Genomic DNA, 18,314 nt, shown 5'->3' with positions numbered 1-18,314 from the left:
TCATGAAGCAAAGTCAGGCAGACAGGACAAAAGGAGCCTTTAAAATTCTCATTGTTGGTCAGACCGGTGGCTCATGCCTATAATCCCAGCACTTTGGAAGGCCGAGGTAGGCGGTTCACTTGATCAAGTTCAGGAGTTCGAGACCAGCCTGGCCAACATGGTGAAACCCTGTCTCTAGTAAAAATACAGAAATTAGCTGGCCAGGGTGGTGCACGCCTGTAATCCCAGCTACTCTGGAGGCTGAGGCACGAGAATTGCTGGAACTCAGGGGGTGGAGGTTGCAGTGATCTGAGATCATGCCACAGCCTGGGCGACAGAGCAAGAAGGCATAAATAGAATGACATTTAAGTAGCCACTGCTGCTTAAATTTAGAATTTTTCTCCATTGAAAGAACTTTAATAATTGTTTCCTTTCTTTTGTGAGAGGCTTGTTAACTCTACAGAGTGGCTGGCCACACAGAGAACCAGAAAGAAGTACTTTTCCTCAGGGCCATTTTCCTTTATAGGATACTTATAGGCATTGATGTTTTACGAAAGCAATGAGTTGTCTCAGGCTTTTAGATCATGGAATGATAGAATTTTAGAGTCAAGAAAACTCAGTAAACATTTTTAGTTTATATGTGAGAGAATTCAGGTTCAGAAATGTATTTAAGATCAGATAGTGGCAGAATCTAGGTCTGCTGATTTCCAGTCCAACATTTTAAGATTCATGCCAAATCTTTTAAATATTATAATGGCTATTGTGATTTTCTGAAAGCTTACTAAAAATGATTGTGTGCTATGAGTCTAATATTGTTCTAGGCATAGCAGATAGGAAGATAAATAAGTACTTGGAGGAACATGCAGGGGGCGGTGCATCAGTCATGGTCCAGCTGAAGATAATAGAAACCATCGTGCCGTTCCTTCTAGGTTTGTATCAGAAAAATGGGTTCCTCCTGTTGCCTCCTGTTTCCCCATGTCCCTGAGCTTTCAAGTCTCACTAGGTGGATCTGACTGGCAGAACCTAAATCATACCCAGGATCTTAATTGCAGGGGCTTTTTGGAAAATAGTTTGTAGCTTTCCAGCTTCTGTGATACTGGAGGGCCCACAGAATGTTGTGAGAGAGAGAGAGTGAGCCAGTCTGCAGAATGCTTAGGGTTAACACATAGGAGGGGCACTGAACCTGCCAGTGTGGGGTTGTTGGCTTGAGAGCTTTCACTGGGAAGTATTATAGAACCTGAGCTGAGACTAGAGGGATGGAGTTGAAGATGTCTCACCTTTTCTAAGGAACTTTGATGAGTGGATTCCTATTGCTAGTTTTTTTTTTTATCAAGTCTGTATAACAGTAATTCTCAAAGTGTAGTCCCCCAGACCAGTAGCGTCAACATCACCTGGGAACTTAGAAATGAAAATTAGGCAGGGGGATTGCTTGATCTCAGGTGTTTGAGACCGGCCTGGGCAACATGGCAAAACCCTGCCTCTACAAAAAAATACAAATATTAGTCAGGCATGGTGGCGTTTGCCTGTAGGTCCAGCTACTTGGGAGGCTGAGGCGGGAGGATCGTTTGAGCCCAGGAGTTTGAGGCTGCAGTGAACTGTGATCCTGCCACTGCATTCCAGCGTGGGTGACAGAGTGAGACTGTCTTAAAAAAAAAAAAAAAAAAAGCAAATTATTGGATACTATTTTAGACTTACTGAAACAGAAACTGATCAAGCCCATCAGGTGACTTTGATGCATGCTAAAGGCTGATAACCTCTGCCATGTAAGCGTAATGATTAAGATTGTAGGTTTTTTGGTGTTTTTTGGTTTGTTTTTTGTTGGAGACGGAGTTTTGCTCTTGTCACCTAGGCTGGGGTGCAATGGCATGATCTCAGCTCACTGCAACCTCTGACCCCTGAGTTCAAGCAATTCTCCTGCCTCAGCTTCCTGAGTAGTTGGGATTACAGGTGCCCACCACCACACCCGGCTAATTTTTGTATTTTTAGTAGAGACGTGGTTTCACCATGTTGGGCAGGCTGGTCTCGAACTCCTGACCTCAAGGGATCCTCCCACCTCGGCCTCCTAAAGTGCTGGGATTACAGGTGTGAGCTACTGTGCCCGGCCAAGAGTATAGGTTTTAAAGTTAAATCTGAGTTTGAATCTTAGCTTTTGCATTTACCATTGGTGTGATTATGAGCCAGGAATTTCATCTCTCCTGATCTTCTTGGGATAACAATACTTACCTTGTAGAGTTGTAGAGTTGTGAAGCTTAAGTGGCATGACATGGACTATGCTTATCACAGTGTGTGACACAGAATAGGCATTCCATGAAGTCTTTTGAAGGAGAGTTGGCTGGAGTGCCCCTGAATTAATCTACCCCAGGAAATTTAATAAGGGCAATTCAGATAGAATTCAATTCAGCAAGCATGTATGGAAGGCAGCCTACTCTGTGCTGTGCACTGTGCTTGTAGTCTGTGGTGCCTTTATCTGTGGGAAGAGCACAGATGGTAAGGAGACATGGGTTCTGGTCATTGGAGTGGCTTATTTTACTTACTGGGGAGACAAGTACTTAAATGAAAGAATTAACAGTCGAAGACAGGAAATGATTAGGTGCATAATCAGGTGCTTAGTCATTTATTATGCTGCCAAAGTAGCGAATATTACAGAAGCTTAGGGAGGAGACCAGTCAAATGTGGGCTGATATAGTCAGGGATGGATTCCTGGAAGAGGCAGATGGGGACATTATAAACTGTTGTAATGTAAATCTAATTTCCCAGGAACATATTTATTTGCAAAGTTCATTTAAAAAATTATGAATCTTATTAAAAATATAGAAAATTCAGAATATAAGGCCAAAAAAAAATCACCAGTAATCCTACAACTCACTCATGGCTAGATATTTTGATGAGTTAACTTTTAGTCTGGATTTAAAACATTTAAAAAATGATAATTGCTATTACAGTATGATAAATCTTTGTATTTTGAGTTAATTCTTCATAATGCAATGATGTATTTCCACATGTTATGGTGATGTAAATATTGCATCACTTGAACTTATTAACACTCTTTCAATTTTTGCAGTGATGCTTGAAAAAATTTTTTAAAAGTACCTACATTTCAGACTATTTCCTTCAGATAGATTTTAAGGTTTGGAATTACTAGGGTGTAGAGTGAGGACATTGATAATGCTTTTGGTACATGTTGCCAAAAGAGGTATTTGAGAAGAAAGGGTATTACTCCCTTTATTCCTTCATTCCTTCTTTTTTTCATTCAGTATTTATATGCTAGGCCTTTTTCCAGGTGCTGGGGATATAGTAGTGAACAAAATAAGCAAAGATCCTTGACTTTATAAAGTGTATAATTTAAGAGGGGAAAACAGATAATAAGTACAGGTTAAGCATTCCTAATCTGAAAATCCAAAATGCTCCCAAATCTGAAACTTTCTGAGCGCTGATGTGATGTCACAAGTTACTCTGAACATGTTATTTTTTCACTCTATTAACAGTGTGTCAGGGCTGGGCACGGTGGCTCACACCTGTAATCCCAGCACTTTGGGAGACCGAGGTGGGCAGTCACCTGAGGTCAGGAGTTCGAGACCAACCTGGCCAACATAGTGAAACCCCGTCTCTACTAAAAATACAAATATTAGCTGGGCGTAGTGGTGGGCACCTGTAATCCCAACTACTCGGGAGGCTGAGGCGGGAGAATCGCTTGAACCCAGGAGGCAGAGGTTGCAGTGAGCCAAGATCACGCCACTGCACTCCAGCCTCAGTGACAGAGCGAGACTCTGTCTCAATAAAACAACAAACAAACAGTATGTTGGCCGAGCATGGTGGCCATAATCCCAGCACTTTGGGAGGCTGAGGCGGGCGGATCCTTTGAGGTCAGGAGTTCGAGACCAGCCTGCCCAACATGACGAAACCCTGTGTCTACTAAAAATACAAAAATTAGCCAGGCATGGTGGCGGGTGCTTGTAATCCCAGCTACTTGGGAGGCTGAGGCAGGAGAATCACTTGAACCTGGAAGGTGGAGGTTGCAGTGAGGAGAGAGTGCCACTGCACTCCAGCCTGGGTGATAGAGTGAGACTCCATCTGAAAACAAAAAACAATCCCCCAAAACCAGTATGTCATATTTTTTACTGTTAGGTACTTATATGTAAATAGGTACAAGAAAATAATTGCTTATTGGTAGCATATAAATTCACAGTTGGGAATGATGGTGATACCAAACCACAGATTGTCCACATGGGTGGCTAAGACAGTGACATCTTTGCTTTCTGATGGTTAATTGTACAAACTTTGTTTAATGCACAAAATTATTAAAATAATATATAGGATGGTGCAGTGGCTCCCACCTGTAATCCCAGTGCTTTCGGAGGCCAAGGTGGGCAGATCACTTGAGGTCAGGAGTTCGAGACCAGCCTGGCCAACACGGTGAAACCCTGACTCTAATAATAATTCAAAAATTAGCTGGGCATGGTGGTGGGCGCCTGTAATCCCAACTACTCAGGAGGCTAAGGCAGGATAATCGCTTGAACCCAGGAGGCAGAGGTTGCAGTGAGCTGAGATCATGCCATTACAGTCCATCTTGGGTGACAGAGTGAGACTCTGTCTCAAAAAAAAAAAAAAAAAATTATATAAATTACCTTCAGGCTATGTTTATATGGTGTATATGAAATATAAATTTTGCATTTAGACTTGAGGCCCATCCTCAAGATATCTCATTATGTATATGAAATATTACAAAATCTGAAAAAACACTTCTAGTCCCAAGCATTTTGAAAAAGAGAAGATACTCTACCTGTATATAGTATGTTGCATGGTGAAATGCACTAAAGAGAAACATAACCCAGGAAAATGGAATGAGGAATGGTGGGGATAGGAAAATTATAAATTTAAATAAGGTGATTAGGAAGGCCACATTGGGAAACTAGCTTGTGAATAAAACCTGAAAGCACATGCCTTATTCCTTGATATTTTATCAGACGGAGTGAATTGTGAGGGTATAGGCCGTGAAGTAGAAGCATGGTATGCATGTTTGAGAAGCAGCAAGCAGACCAGCAAGGCGGGAACAAGTTAGGAGAGGAGAGTTAGGAAGTGAGTGCAGAGGTATGCTGATGAAGGGAGGACGTTGTAGAGGAGGCCCTGTATTGAGTTTTACAGGATTCCTCTAGATGCTATTTGAGAACAGACTACAGGAAATTGGAACCAGAAGCAGGAAAACCTGTTAGGAGGCTATTGGTAGTTAATCCAGGTGGAAAATGATGGTGACTTAAATCAGGGTGGTAGTGGTGGAGATAGAGTGAAATGGTCAGAATTTGAATATATTTTGAAGATTTAGTTGGCAGGAGTGGCTGATACATTGGCTCTGGGATGTGAGAGAAAGATCAGGAGTTCTGTTTTGGATATGTTAAATTTGAGATGTCAAGTGGAGATGTTGAGTAGACAGTTAGATAAATGAGTCTGGAATTGGAAGAGATAGGAGCTGGAGAAATAAATTTAAAATTGATAGTGCATATTTGAAGTGATAGGACTGAAAGAGGACCAGCAAAGGAAAGAAAGTCAAGTCCAAGGACTGAGTTCTGGGGTTCTTCAATAGGGAGAGATCAGCAAGGAGCCTGCAGAAGCCAGTAAGGCAGGAGAGTGGGATGCTCTGGAAGCCGCCTGAAGAAAGAAAGTGACTCCAGGAGTGTATTAGTCCATTTTCACGCTGCTATAAAGACATACCTGAGACTGGGCAATTTACAAAAGAAAGAGGTTTAATGAGACTTACAGTTCCACATGCCTGGGGAGGCCTCACAATCATGGTAGAAGGCAAGGAGGAACAAGTCACGTATTATGTGGATGGCAGCAGGCAAAGACAGAGCTTGTGCATGGAAATTCCCATTTTTAAAACCATCAGATCTCATGAGACTCATTCACTATCACGAGAACAGCGCAGGAAAGACCCACCCTTATAAATCAATCACCTTCCACTTCCTCCCATATCATGTGGGAATTATGGGAGTTACAATTCAAGATGAGATTTGGGTGGGGACACAGCCAAACCGTATCAAGGAAGAAGCAATCATGGGTGTGAAATGGTGCTTGTAGATCAAGACTAAAGATTGATAATTGATGTTAGCAGTAAAAGAAGGTCATTGGTGTGGCTGTTGGTATGTGAGTAGTTTCAGAGAAGCGGTGAGGTGAAAGCTTGGTTGTCATGGGTCCAAGAGAGTAGGAGGCGACAAAGTGGTGACTGTGGGTATAGACACTGTTTTAAAGAATGTAGCTACAAAGAAAAGGAGAGAAATGGGGTGGTAGCTGTTGGAAAGTGGGCTTGACCTTTTAAAAAATATCTGTAGAAATAACAGCATGTTTCTATGCTGATGGGAAAGATCCTATAGAGAGGTAAAATGAATAAAACAGGAGGATTGGTGGAGCTCTGTCTGAGTTGGCAAAAGGGGATGGGGTCCTCTTTCACAAGTGGACAAAGGACCTTTGCAAGGGGCACATGTAATAAAATGAAGGCAGAGTCTGTGGGGCAGAGGTGGTGGGAGAATAGAGGTGGTGGTGGGGCTTGTGGGAGTTCTCTTCTGATTCCTCTGTTTTCTCAGGGAAGTGGCAGGTAAGGGAATCATTGGCAATTTAGGTTGGAGAAGGTTTGAGGTTTGAGGGAAGAGGAGAAAGTATAAAATAGTCACCAAGGAGAGAGAGAAAGAGAAAGTGAATGAATGAAGGAAAATGTGGTATAATTACTGAGTTGCGTTAAAGCTCACTTACAGTTACTAACCACAGATTTAAGGTGAGGTTAATCAGCATAGCTGTGTGTTTTTGTCCAGCCACATACCTTTAACTAAAAGGTGTCAGGAGTTTACAAGTACACATGGAACAGCTATGAAAATGGACCCCCTGTTAGCTATATGGGTGCAGGCGGGTAGTTGGATTTAACAACGACTGGAGTTTGCCAAGAGAGGATGACAAAGACGCACAAGGCAGATGAGAATGTTTATAAAGGAACAGTTATAACAATAGAATTTAAGCTATGTAAGGAGAATCGTGTAGACCTGAGGTGGATAAAAGGCAGTGAAAAGGGCTGAGCATGGTGGCTCACGCCTGTAATCCCAGCACTTTGGGAGGCTGAGGAGGGCGGATCACCTGAGGTTGGGAGTTAGAGACCTGCCTGACCAACATAGAGAAACCCCGACTCTACTAAAAATACAAAATTAGTCGGGCGTGGTGGCGCCTACCGGTAATCCCAGCTACTTGGGAGGCTGAGGCAGGAGAATCGCTTGAACCCGGGAGGTGGAGGTTGTGGTGAGCTGAGATCGCACCATTGAACTCCAGCCTGGGCAACAAGCGTGAAACTCTGTTTCAAAAAAAAAAAAAAAAAAAAAGGCAGTGAAAAGATGGATAGAGTATATGCCCCTGTGGAATAGAAGAAGGAACAGTGCTATAGGGGTTGAATGGAAAGAGAGAAGGTGGGTCATGGTTGGAGACTGAGATGCTTGAAATTTGTGATTAGTAAGGGGATTTCAATTATTGGTAGTGGTAGAGTTTAGGGTGTGACCGTAGGAGTAGAGGGTGAGATTGTTGTGGGGAGTGGCCTAGGAATCAAGAGTTACAGGGATTTGGAAGGATCATCTGTGTGAATAGTAAAATCGGGAAGATTGTGGTGGGAGTGGTGTTAGAGTGAGTGGCAATGCAGTATGATCCCCAAGAGTCAAGGATGAGGAATAACCCTGGAATTAGTAGGTGACAACAAAGCAGAATGGTGGTGGTGGCGTTGGTGGTGGTAGGGAGGAGGGCATGGTCTGGTGACCAGAGGTTAAAATCTAGGGTTTTGGAGAGTAAGGAAGGTGAATGGCCTGTAAGTGGCTCTAATGAACAGAGGCCGTCTATCCCACCTCCAGGCCAGTGGGAGGAGAGGTAGGAAAGAAACATCCAACTCTTGAAAGGACCCCAGAGGAAGTGAGCATTCAGTTGCAGTAAGAAGGTAAGGATGTAAAGGGAGCTTAGAAGAGGTTGCAAGTTTTGCTTCTGGCTGACCAGGAGTGCCAAAAGCAAGTTAGTTTTGTGAGTTGGGGAGCCATGGACGTGAGTGTGCCAGTTTTGCTGTTCCTGTGGCAACCTCATTAAAAATTCAGTGTACTTTTGATGGAAGACATAGTTCTTTGTCTTTTGAATTCTTAAAAAGTGTTGGTATGATTGACTGTTAATTCATGTAAGAATATACAATTGGTCACATTTATGAGTGATGCCTAAGTGCCTCTTTTGAAAGATTGGGATAGTGGGAAGATGAGAAAGGTGAATAGAGCATGTCAAGTTTTGTGGGAAAGTTAAATGATTAAGCTGGCCAGGTTTAGGGATTTATATTTAAGACACAGAGATGAAATTGGCTGGGTTGGTCTTAATGTCTGCACTAAGGATTGTAGGCTGTTATGATAGCTTTACTACATAAAGGTCTTAAAACATTAAAAATGGTAAAGGTCCTCAAAAAATTAATGCGGAATTATTATATGATCCAGTAATTTGACTTGTGGATATATATGCAAAAGAAGTGAAAGCAGGGACCTGAATAGACATTTGCACATGCATGTTCATAGCAGCATTATTCACAATGGCCAAAAGGTGGAAATAACCCATATGTCCACTGATGGAATAATAAGCAATGTGGTATCTACATACAACGGAATGTTACTCATCTGTGAAAAGGAAGGAAATTGTGACACATGCGACATCATGAACGAACCCTGAAGACATTATGCTAAGTGATTCCACTTATATCACGTAACTAGACTATTCAAATTCATAGAGACAGAAAGTAGATTGGTGGTTGCCAGGGGCTGGGAGAAGGGGATAATGAAGAGTTGGTGTTTAATGGGTTCAAGGTCTCAGCTGGGGAAGATGAGAAATTTCCGGAGATGGATAGTGGTGATTGTGGCACAACAATGTGAATGTACTTAATGTCACAACATGGTAGTTAAAGATGGTCAAAATAGTAAATTGTATGTATATTTTACTACAACAACAAAAGTCTCAAAGGACATAGGCACTTCTTCTCTAATGGTACAGATAAAGGCTAGGCAGCAGTGGCTTGTTCCCTGGAAGCAGGGTGGAGTGGGGAAGACAGGATTTTGGTGTAAGGAAGGCTCTGTTTGATGGGCATGTGCTTCCCCTGCAGAGATGTCTGCATTGTCTCTCCTGTATGAATGGGAACTCCAGCATTGGGGTTCTCATTGTGGTTTAGAACACACAATGAGAACATGTTTTCTTAAGTAGGAAGACATTTTCTCTGTGTTCTTATTTACTCTATTTGTTTAGCAATTTTTTTTTCATAGATGAGATAAGGATAACTCTAGCCTTCAAAATTATTCCAAGTTTTTAATATGAATTCATCTTTTAAATATTGTATTTACTAGTTGAATAGAGTGCTAGTTACTTTGGAGTCATTTTATTTATATCCTGAACTTGGCAGAGGACTATAAATAAAGAAATTGGAAAGCTCTCATTCATAATCCGCTAAGGCCTGTTTCATGAAAACATGTTGTAGTTATTTGTCCAGATGTATTCTTATTGTTGAGTCACAGTAATGACTAGAAGACAGATCAACAGGAGGATGTAAATAAATAAAACCAAAAAGAAAAGCCAGTGTTGGATTCTTTGGAGCCTGATGGATTCAGGCTGAATCCCAGCTCTGTTACTTAACTCTGAATTTGTTCATTGTGAGCCTCACTCTTCTTATTTATTAAATAGAGAGCTTCTACTTACCTGGAAGAGTCGTTTTGATGAAATAGGATAAAAATTAAGCCACCTATGGCAGTGGTATACCTAAGCATTCAATAAGAGGTCGCTGGTAGTATTATAATTGTTACTGCAAAAATGTTTAGTGGGACTCTTCCTGAAACCCAGTATGCAAACTTAGAAAGCAAAGGAATTAGCAGAAGTGTCCTTCAATTTATACAGATTCACCTCAGGGTTTCTGTAAATCCGGGGAAGTCCCTCGTGTATTTGATGTTTACAGATCATTAGCAAAACAGATGCCAGGAGGCAAATAAACTGTAGCTTAAAGATTTTGGAACTACTGACAATGTAGAGAAAATCAGTTTCTGATAAAGTTATAGTGTTTCTAAGTAAGCGGTAGAAGGCAATGGGAAAATTTTAATTGGGTTTATAAAAGTTTATTTCAGGAACACATGTATTTCCAATTTGAGGCACACCTATACATCTGTAGTCATCGAATTTATAGTGCTTGCTTATTTCTCCATTGGGGTTAATAATATAACAACAACTAATATTTATTGTGTGCTTATGACATGTCAGTGTGATCTTTAGGAAGTCTATAGCATTCAAAGGCTTGTTTTCATTTGGATGTTTGGAAATTGGCCTTTTATCCACTTGGAGACACAGGGTGTTTAATGAGTTTATTTTGTTCTATTAATTCTATTACAGTCCAACTATTTGTTTGGTATTTATAACAGTTAAGACATTTTGTAGGAGACAAAGTTAAGTAAGACATGGAACTTGGCCTCAGACCTATTCACTATATTGTATATGCTTCAGAAGTGGGCGTGCGGTGTCATGGGATGAGCCCTGATCTAGTCCTGGACTCTACCCCTGGCTCTACTACTTCTTCGTGGAACCTTTTTCTGCCCCCTTAGGACAAGGCCAGATGCCCCTGTGCTGATTAATTCCTAGTATCACACTTACCAAGCCCCATGGTACCTGCTTGTTTAATTCTGTGTGTTCTCCATTAGGGCTAGACTGTAAACTCCTGGAGGGTGAGGACTGTGTCTTATTTATCAACAGGGCCAGCCACAGCAGAGCATTTGTTCCACGAGTGACTACTAATTTTCTAACTTTGGACAAGTGATAACCTATTGCTTTCTTTAACTATGATAAAATTGATTTGATAGTCTCTATAGCATAGCTTTGTCAGGAAGGTAAAATCAGAAAATTTCTCTAAAATGCCTGTCACAGTGCCTGGCAAATAGTGGGTGTTCCATCAATAGTTTTTTATATTTGAATAAATAAGTTATCTCTTTTCACCAAATTTGACAGATATGATACATCTATTTATGAAGACCATATGGAGTGATGTCATATTTGTAATACATAAAGGGCACAGCTGTCGTTTAGGCAAAGTATAAAGTAATTATTCATATTGGCATAAAAATGTGACACTTCAGGTTACTCATTCAAACAAGTAGGAATAAAATGAATCCTAACTCATAGAGAAATTACATGGAAGCCTGAGATTATAATCATAAAAAAACTCATCTATAATTATCTATCAATTTGATAGATTTTAGGAATTGTTTCCAATAATTTTGAAGTAATTTTTTAAAATTTCAAATATTTAAATTTAAGTAATAATGAAAGTTGAAAACTAAGATATTCAGTGGAGAAAAAGGTAAATGTAAGTGAACATATCCTTTTGATTTTTTTTTTTTTTTTTTTGCCTCCAGCACACCCTACCCTTCCTTTTGCATTTTAAAGCTCCCTTTGGAATTTCACTTATGTTTGATTTTTGGATTCACATAGCATAAATTTGGTTAAGGATCAGACTTATATTCCTTTTGTAGATGAAGTTATAAAAAATATTTCAAACTATCAGTAAGTAGTGGCATTTGCTGGTTAAAATCCTTCCATATTCTCCAGAAAGAAAGATGAAACTCCCTAGATTTTACTGTATAATGTCAATGGACTCATTATTTGTACAACAGCTGATGCATTTAGGACTTGTTGATTCACTTAATTGGTAACTGTACTACATTCATAACTTCAACAACTGAAAACAATAGGTCAGTGTCTGCTGTTTATGCATAAATAGTCACATCGGAGCAGGATATGTCTGAAAGGCAGAATATGTTAGTCTGAGGAGGAATCTGGCATGTGAATGGCTCCATTGCTTGCCATACTGAGGTGGGTTTTTGCTGTCTTTCCTTGAATAATGTTATTTGTGTTTTTATTATGGGTGTTGATGGTTAACTGTTCCTATGTTATCAGGCTGGCTGCTGTGAAATTGCATTTGATTATATTTTAAATGCCAGTATTGGGGGAAAATGCTAGACTAGACTCATGGTTAAAAATTGGGATGATTTAAAGTTTTTATGTCTTATAGCCTTCATGTGCTAAAGCAAAAAGTTACACCTGGAATAGATTTTTTTTAAGTAACAAATTTCATTTGTACATGGAATCCAAATAAATGTTCATTTATAGTCCTTCAAAATGATTTTTTTCTCTAATTTATGAATTAGACGTCTTTCAAATTTTAGACTCAAATCTGCATTTTAGAATCAGTATTTTTTGAAAAGAGTATTTTTAATTAAAAAAATTTAAAAGGAAAAACAACCTAAACCTTTTTGTTTCATTGTCAAAAAAAGGAAAATGTGCTGGTGATTTTTAAACTCTTTAAAACATTTCAAACATTCTTTTCAAAAATATGTTATTTGTAACAAGTAAATTTTAACAATCAAACAATATAATTTACTAGAATAATTGTGTTTAGTTATTACAAAATGCTAACCTAATGAGTCAGGTATTTTACAATGTAAAATAAATGAAGCTGAGTTTTTGTAGCTTTAGTAAGTTTACTAGTGTCCTTGAAACGCTATATTTAATGCAGTCCAGTTTGCGGTCATCTTATCAAGAAACTTTAATTTTGCATAATACAAAAAAATTTTCTTCTTGAGGATTAAAAGAAAGCTTATTTCTGGGTGTATTTTGGGGAAAATTTGAGCTTGTTCTCAAACTATACAACTTCTTAGACTATTTTCTGAAAGTCTACATTTTTAGTGTATAAAATTTGGAAATGTCATTAGCGAAAGAGCAGTGTAGTGAGTGGACTGTTATCCTGTTTGCAGCATATTCCCATCTTCTCATCTGGAAAATTAAATCTGATTACAGCTTGGATTAACATTTATGGTTGTGGGGAGAGGAAGATAGTATCTCAAACTCCATGAAATTGAACAATGAGATTATATGGTTTACAGCTAATGTTAAAGTCCTGCTTCTTAAAGGGCAGATTTTGTAATTGTAAGCTTTAAATATGTTCAATATTTTGTCTCTTATTGACTGAAATATCCTAGAGATAATGATTGGGTAAATTCAGCGGGCATTAAATGTAATGTTTTCTGCCTTGAATACCTAACATGTTAAAAGTGAAAGCAGTGTAAATTCCCGTGTTAACTGCTACATTTGCAGTTTCTCTTAAATTTCCTAAAAGAGGTCCTATTATAGGAGATAATGGCGTTTGGTTAGTATGCAGTTGTTATGTGTTTTGTACAAAGTGAAGTCGGTGTATTTTTTAATCACTTAAAAAATATGTCGTGCCTTGACTCTTTAAATGAAGTCATTGGTATGACAGAGGGAAACAGGAAAATAATTGGGTAAGGTGTGTGTGTGTGTGTGTGTGTGTGTGTGTACACATACGAGTTACCAATGTACAAATGAGCCCTCATACGTAACCACAGCACTTTTATGAATTATTTTGCATTTCTGTTGTAAAAGATCTGTCTACCACGTTTTCTAGGAACTTTAAGCCTAAGGCAGAACTCAGGGTTTTTGGAGCCTGTGTAAAATAATTTATAGCACCTTTCCAGTAAGTCTTGCCCACACTCTTGTTATTAATTAAACATTCTGTGGCAATCTGGTATATCTTAAAGATTTAAAAGTATGTATAGTAGAAGACTGGAAAGAGATGGAAGAAGATTAGCCTTTCTTAAAAGAAAAAATGTTAGACATGTTTGTTTAGGAGATCAGTTTTTTCCTGCTGTGAAGACATAGCTTTTTAAGCATGGTCATGTTCTGTGCCTGAGTGAGATTGTGCTTTTGGGAGTCCTATACTGTGAAATGTGTGTGTTTAAATATGGAAATACTTCTTGTGGCCTTCAGTGAAAGTGATGCCCACTTTTCTGTGGGGACAGCCTCTTTGATGGCCATGGTGCTGTGACATCACAATGACATGATACGAAACCTTGTCTGAGAGCCACCTGCCTCTTTGGTTAAGAGATGCATGGACTCTATTAGAGTGTACATATTATTAGCAAGGTATTTTAAATACAATATTTTTTTCCTGTTGCAAAGTATTTTCCTGGGAGTTGATGACATTGATTTTTAAGTTTGTGAGTTATCTATTGCCTGAAGTAGGAGAAAGTTGTTGAGAGAAAAGGATAAGGAAAGAAGGGTGTGCTATGTACCACTAGATTCTTAATTTTCTGTCAGCGGGACAATTCTTGGGTAAAAGCTTGACATACGCTGATTACTCTATTCTTACTGCCAATCGCCTAAGCAAATTGTTACTTTCTTCCATGGTAGTACTCTTCCCTGCAGATTTTTGTGTTGAAAGTTAGCTGTTTGGTGACACTGCATTTGATGGTGAACTTATGAATGTGAGAAGGTGTTTTGGAACATTAGCAATTATAGCATTGAATGGTGGATAAAGAAATAGATATATAAATATTAGATCGATGCACAGTTTTCCAGTGTATGTTATTTTCCATATAAAGATATAGAACATTTCATAAAATGTTCCCAGACCATTTAAAACTCAAAGAAATGCAGCTGACGCAATGAAATACATAGAGTACTTGTAAAAACATACAGACACGCAAGTGGATTGCTGCCAGACAGAAAATTTAAAGGCGGTTTGCTTAACTGCAGGGTGCTAGGTTTTGTACATGTGCCATGCTGAAACTGTTAGTAAGGCGGGTGTTGTGTTGCTTGAGAAAAGCAGATTGTATTTGGACCTTTTTAACTCAGATGTTTCCAATGTCGATATTTTGGTGACATTATGGCATTGAGATTGACTCAATGTGAAAAAAGATTTCAGCCTCCTGTGTTAGACATTTTAAGAAAATTCAAATAAATTATTTGCAGTTTTTGTGTTAATCTTTCCAAAATGGCTTTCGTAGTTTTATGAACTATGGGACTGAATCTTTGAGCTAATTGAATGGAACTTTATAGGTTGACTTGGTTTTAAAAAGCATTGCTTTTCTTTCTTTCTTTTAAAAAATGTATTATATTGCTTTGGTGAATGTTAAAGACCTATGAAGTTTGTTTTTTGTAAATGTTAGTGGCCTTAATGAAAAGAAACCAAAAGTTGTATGCTTGAATCATAGTAACTAATAATGCATGTATTATCTTGGAACGTTATTCTGTTAAAACCTGGTAATTTCATTTTAGAGAGTCTTAGGACAATTGAAGGAATCTAATTGATGGCATTTATGTTGCTTTCCATTGAGGCAGTATTTGGAATGATACAGTTTGAATGGCCTCCTTCTTGGCATTCCATGTTCATCTTTATCTTCAGTGTGTTAAGACAGGTTGATTTTTTTTCTTTTCATTGATTTTCCCATGCTTTTTTCAATGCTATGTTGTATATATTAATCAAAAATATTTTTAAAATGAGTTTATTATGGTTTCTTATTAATATAGTTGACTGAAAAGATTTAAGAGCCATCTGCCACCTATGAATAAGAATGGTATTTTTAAAAATTGAAGAATATACTACAAATTTTGGTTTCGGACATATAGTCTTTCACAAAATGGTGATAGAAAAATAGTCTCTGGTTTTGTTTTCATGGGTATGTTGTAGTTCCCGAGAAGCACAAATTACTGCAAGAAAGAGGGCATGATAGTAACGACTGGCATGAGAGTAATTTTTGTATGAAGTTTGGTAGTTGAAGAATAAGTGTTAAACCACATGTCAATTGGAAGAAAAAGAATAAGCCTTAGATGATTTACTGGCTTTCCCAACCTCTGTTTTATTATGTCCCTCAGTGGCTTAGAGCTACATTTTTTGGGTCTCTGGACCAAATTTTAAGTTATTTATGTATGTTTTAGGAATTATAGCCACTGCCCTCTTTTTTAGGCCCCTTGTTCCCCTTTGTCCACCCCCTTTTCCCCTCACTGTACACTGGTAGAGGATTCTTGGGCAACAGGCTGCCCCTTTGTCTCCTGCTGGCGAATTCTTCTCCGCCGGCCTAGTCCTTTTCCTGCCACACTCTTGGTGCTCGCTGGCCTCCTCTCTCACGAGGGCTGAGTCCTTGGGCAGTTTCAGTCCTTCAGGCCAAAGACAGGTCAAGTGAAGAAACTGCTGCCTATCAGGGAAGCCCTAAATTGGTACTGCAGGGGCATTAGTCCAGAGTTCTCTAGTCGGTCTAGACACATCATTGATTCCTTCCCAGTAGTTGAAGATGAGGGTGAAGAAAGAAATTGATTTCCAGCTTTAAGTCAACCAAAATACATGTCAAGAGTTGAAATCACTTGCAGATAGTTTCAACTTTTTTGCACCACTCATTTTGAGAAGCTCTACTTTTGGCATAACCTTTTGAATATTCCTGCTTTTGTTGTTAGTCTTGGGTTTTAAAAAATAATACACATTGGTTTTAATGACTTGAAAACTGGTATTTCTAGGATCCTAGTAGTTTGTGAATAGGCCCTTAGTTTTTTCCCTTCTTGATTATTCACTGAAGAAATGGACTGCGTGAACTTTTACATGGATTCATTTTCACAAGGATGTAAATTAGTGTTTTAGTGTGGTGTTTAAAGGTAGCCATGGGTAGCATATATTGTGATCACTATTAGACAGGAGACCCTCAAATCTATGATTTTCCATAAGCCTTTGAATTGATACATGATTTCTCAAGTAGATATTATTCTGACCTCTGATCACTTCCCTTAACATGTCTCAAAGGAATCAAATCTTTTCCTTATTAGAAATGATTGAATGTTTTCCTAATCGATAGTAAATGTATTGACTTACAGAAGATGGCACTGGATCATCTTGCTTATGATTTAAGAATAAAGTGATCCCTTTAGTAACTCCATTTTAAATAGGTGGTCATAAAAGGTATTTTCCGCCATATATTTGTATAGTTTCTGAGCAAGTTTAATTGTGTCAGCTGGAAAGTAATTTTTTCATGATATTTTGTTTACACTGACAAGCCAAAAGCATTGGTCCTTTTCTGAAGAAAACTTCCATCCAGTTTTATCTGCGTTTTCATAAGAGTGTATAAGCATTTTGAGAAGGATATATTTCATTTATTAAAGTGATGAGTTTTGCATTTATTCCTGAAAGAATTCTCTCACTCCCCCTTTCTCCCCAGTCTGAAACCAGTGCTTAAGGTGGTTTATCAAGCCCACATCTGTAACTATGCAAAGGAGGCTTCTGATTAGAGAAGAAAAGTCAAGCAGGTTTAAGACTCATTTTCTCTGGAAAAATATATTGAGGGCAATTTGCAGCTGGCAAGATTTTTGCATTAGGTAATAGTCTAAAGTTAACAGTAGCATCAGGTCTTTAAAATTTTTCTTTTTTATATTTCTGGAGGAGGGTAATGGGAGTGCCTTGCCGAGTCCTTCCTTGTGCTCATCAACATAGCAGCCTCAGCTGCCCCCCTTGGATCCCCTGCCAGGGCTGCTATCATCTTCTGATCAAATATTAATGTGTGATCCTCTGCTTGCTCACTAATCCAAAGCCAATTAATATTATCTGTCAATTATTTACAGATCCTGAGGTGCAGAGGCAATTCCCGGAGGACTACAGTGACCAGGTTCGGAATGCGTAATTAATTTTTTACATGACAAAATTTATTTCAGAGTTGTTCAACATATTATTACTGTTCTTTTTTACTGAAAGAGATAAATGAATTTTTAGAAGGGAAGAAAAGCAGTAATTAGGAACCAAAGACAAAAAGTAAAATGTATTGAAGTAGGACTGAAAATATTGCTGCTAGATTTGGGGTGTTTCCTTCAGGGAGAAAATGAACACAAAATAAGGAAGAAAACCTATCACAAATTTTACTTTTCACTTTGAGGTATGCTACAGTCTGCACTTCATTAGGAAATCCTTTTTGGATTGCCTGTGAACTTTTTTAAAAAATACTATTTCAGGAGTCAAGAAGCAGTGTAACAAAAAAGAGGGAAGAGGGAAGTTTATAACATTTCCTGGAATTTGAAATAGATGATGAAATTATGTGTTATGGTAGTACTGGAAGGAGAAGATACACGTGCAGAAATGGACTTAAGGGTGAGGGTGGTGCTGATGAGGGTAGTGAGTTAAGGTTGGCCAGTTGGCTCTACCATCTTGAATTGACAGCATTCTGCAAGCATAGAATGGGGTAGAAGGAACGATTTTACTCACAAGATAGTGCTGAAGTTCTGATGTTGCTGCATTTTTTATAATTAGTTCTAGGTTATACATTCAGGATTCTAGTTTCTATCTTGAGAGATATTGAAGATGTTTTGTAGCTTTTTTGGGGCACCTTACATTTTTAGTTCAAATATGCAATTTGGTATACTTTTTAAAGCAGCTTTGAAATAAAAGCATTCTTGATTACACTGAATAAGACAACTTTATAAAACCTTTCACATGT

General features: G+C 38.6%; 1 protein-coding gene across 22 annotated transcripts in view; it reads left to right on the top strand.

Moving 5' to 3' along the window:
- Positions 1 to 18,314, top strand: part of DENND1A (DENN domain containing 1A) — a 542,897-nt gene that overhangs the window by 114,607 nt on the left and 409,976 nt on the right. For 10 of the 22 annotated variants that reach the window (XM_054501505.2, XM_054501502.2, XM_054501500.2 and 7 more), the window contains one exon: positions 17,449 to 17,492. The exons of the other annotated variants lie outside the window; for them this stretch is intronic. In XM_054501505.2, coding sequence (XP_054357480.1) covers positions 17,449 to 17,492 — 44 coding nt within the window. The remainder of the gene's footprint in view (positions 1 to 17,448; positions 17,493 to 18,314) is intronic. 22 annotated transcript variants of the gene reach the window in all.

Source organism: Pongo pygmaeus, chromosome 13 (assembly GCF_028885625.2).
Source record: "Pongo pygmaeus isolate AG05252 chromosome 13, NHGRI_mPonPyg2-v2.0_pri, whole genome shotgun sequence".
NCBI classification, from domain to species: domain Eukaryota; kingdom Metazoa; phylum Chordata; class Mammalia; order Primates; family Hominidae; genus Pongo; species Pongo pygmaeus.
The sequence above is the reverse complement of the archived record's forward strand: the minus strand, read 5'-3'. Positions and strand labels throughout refer to the sequence as shown.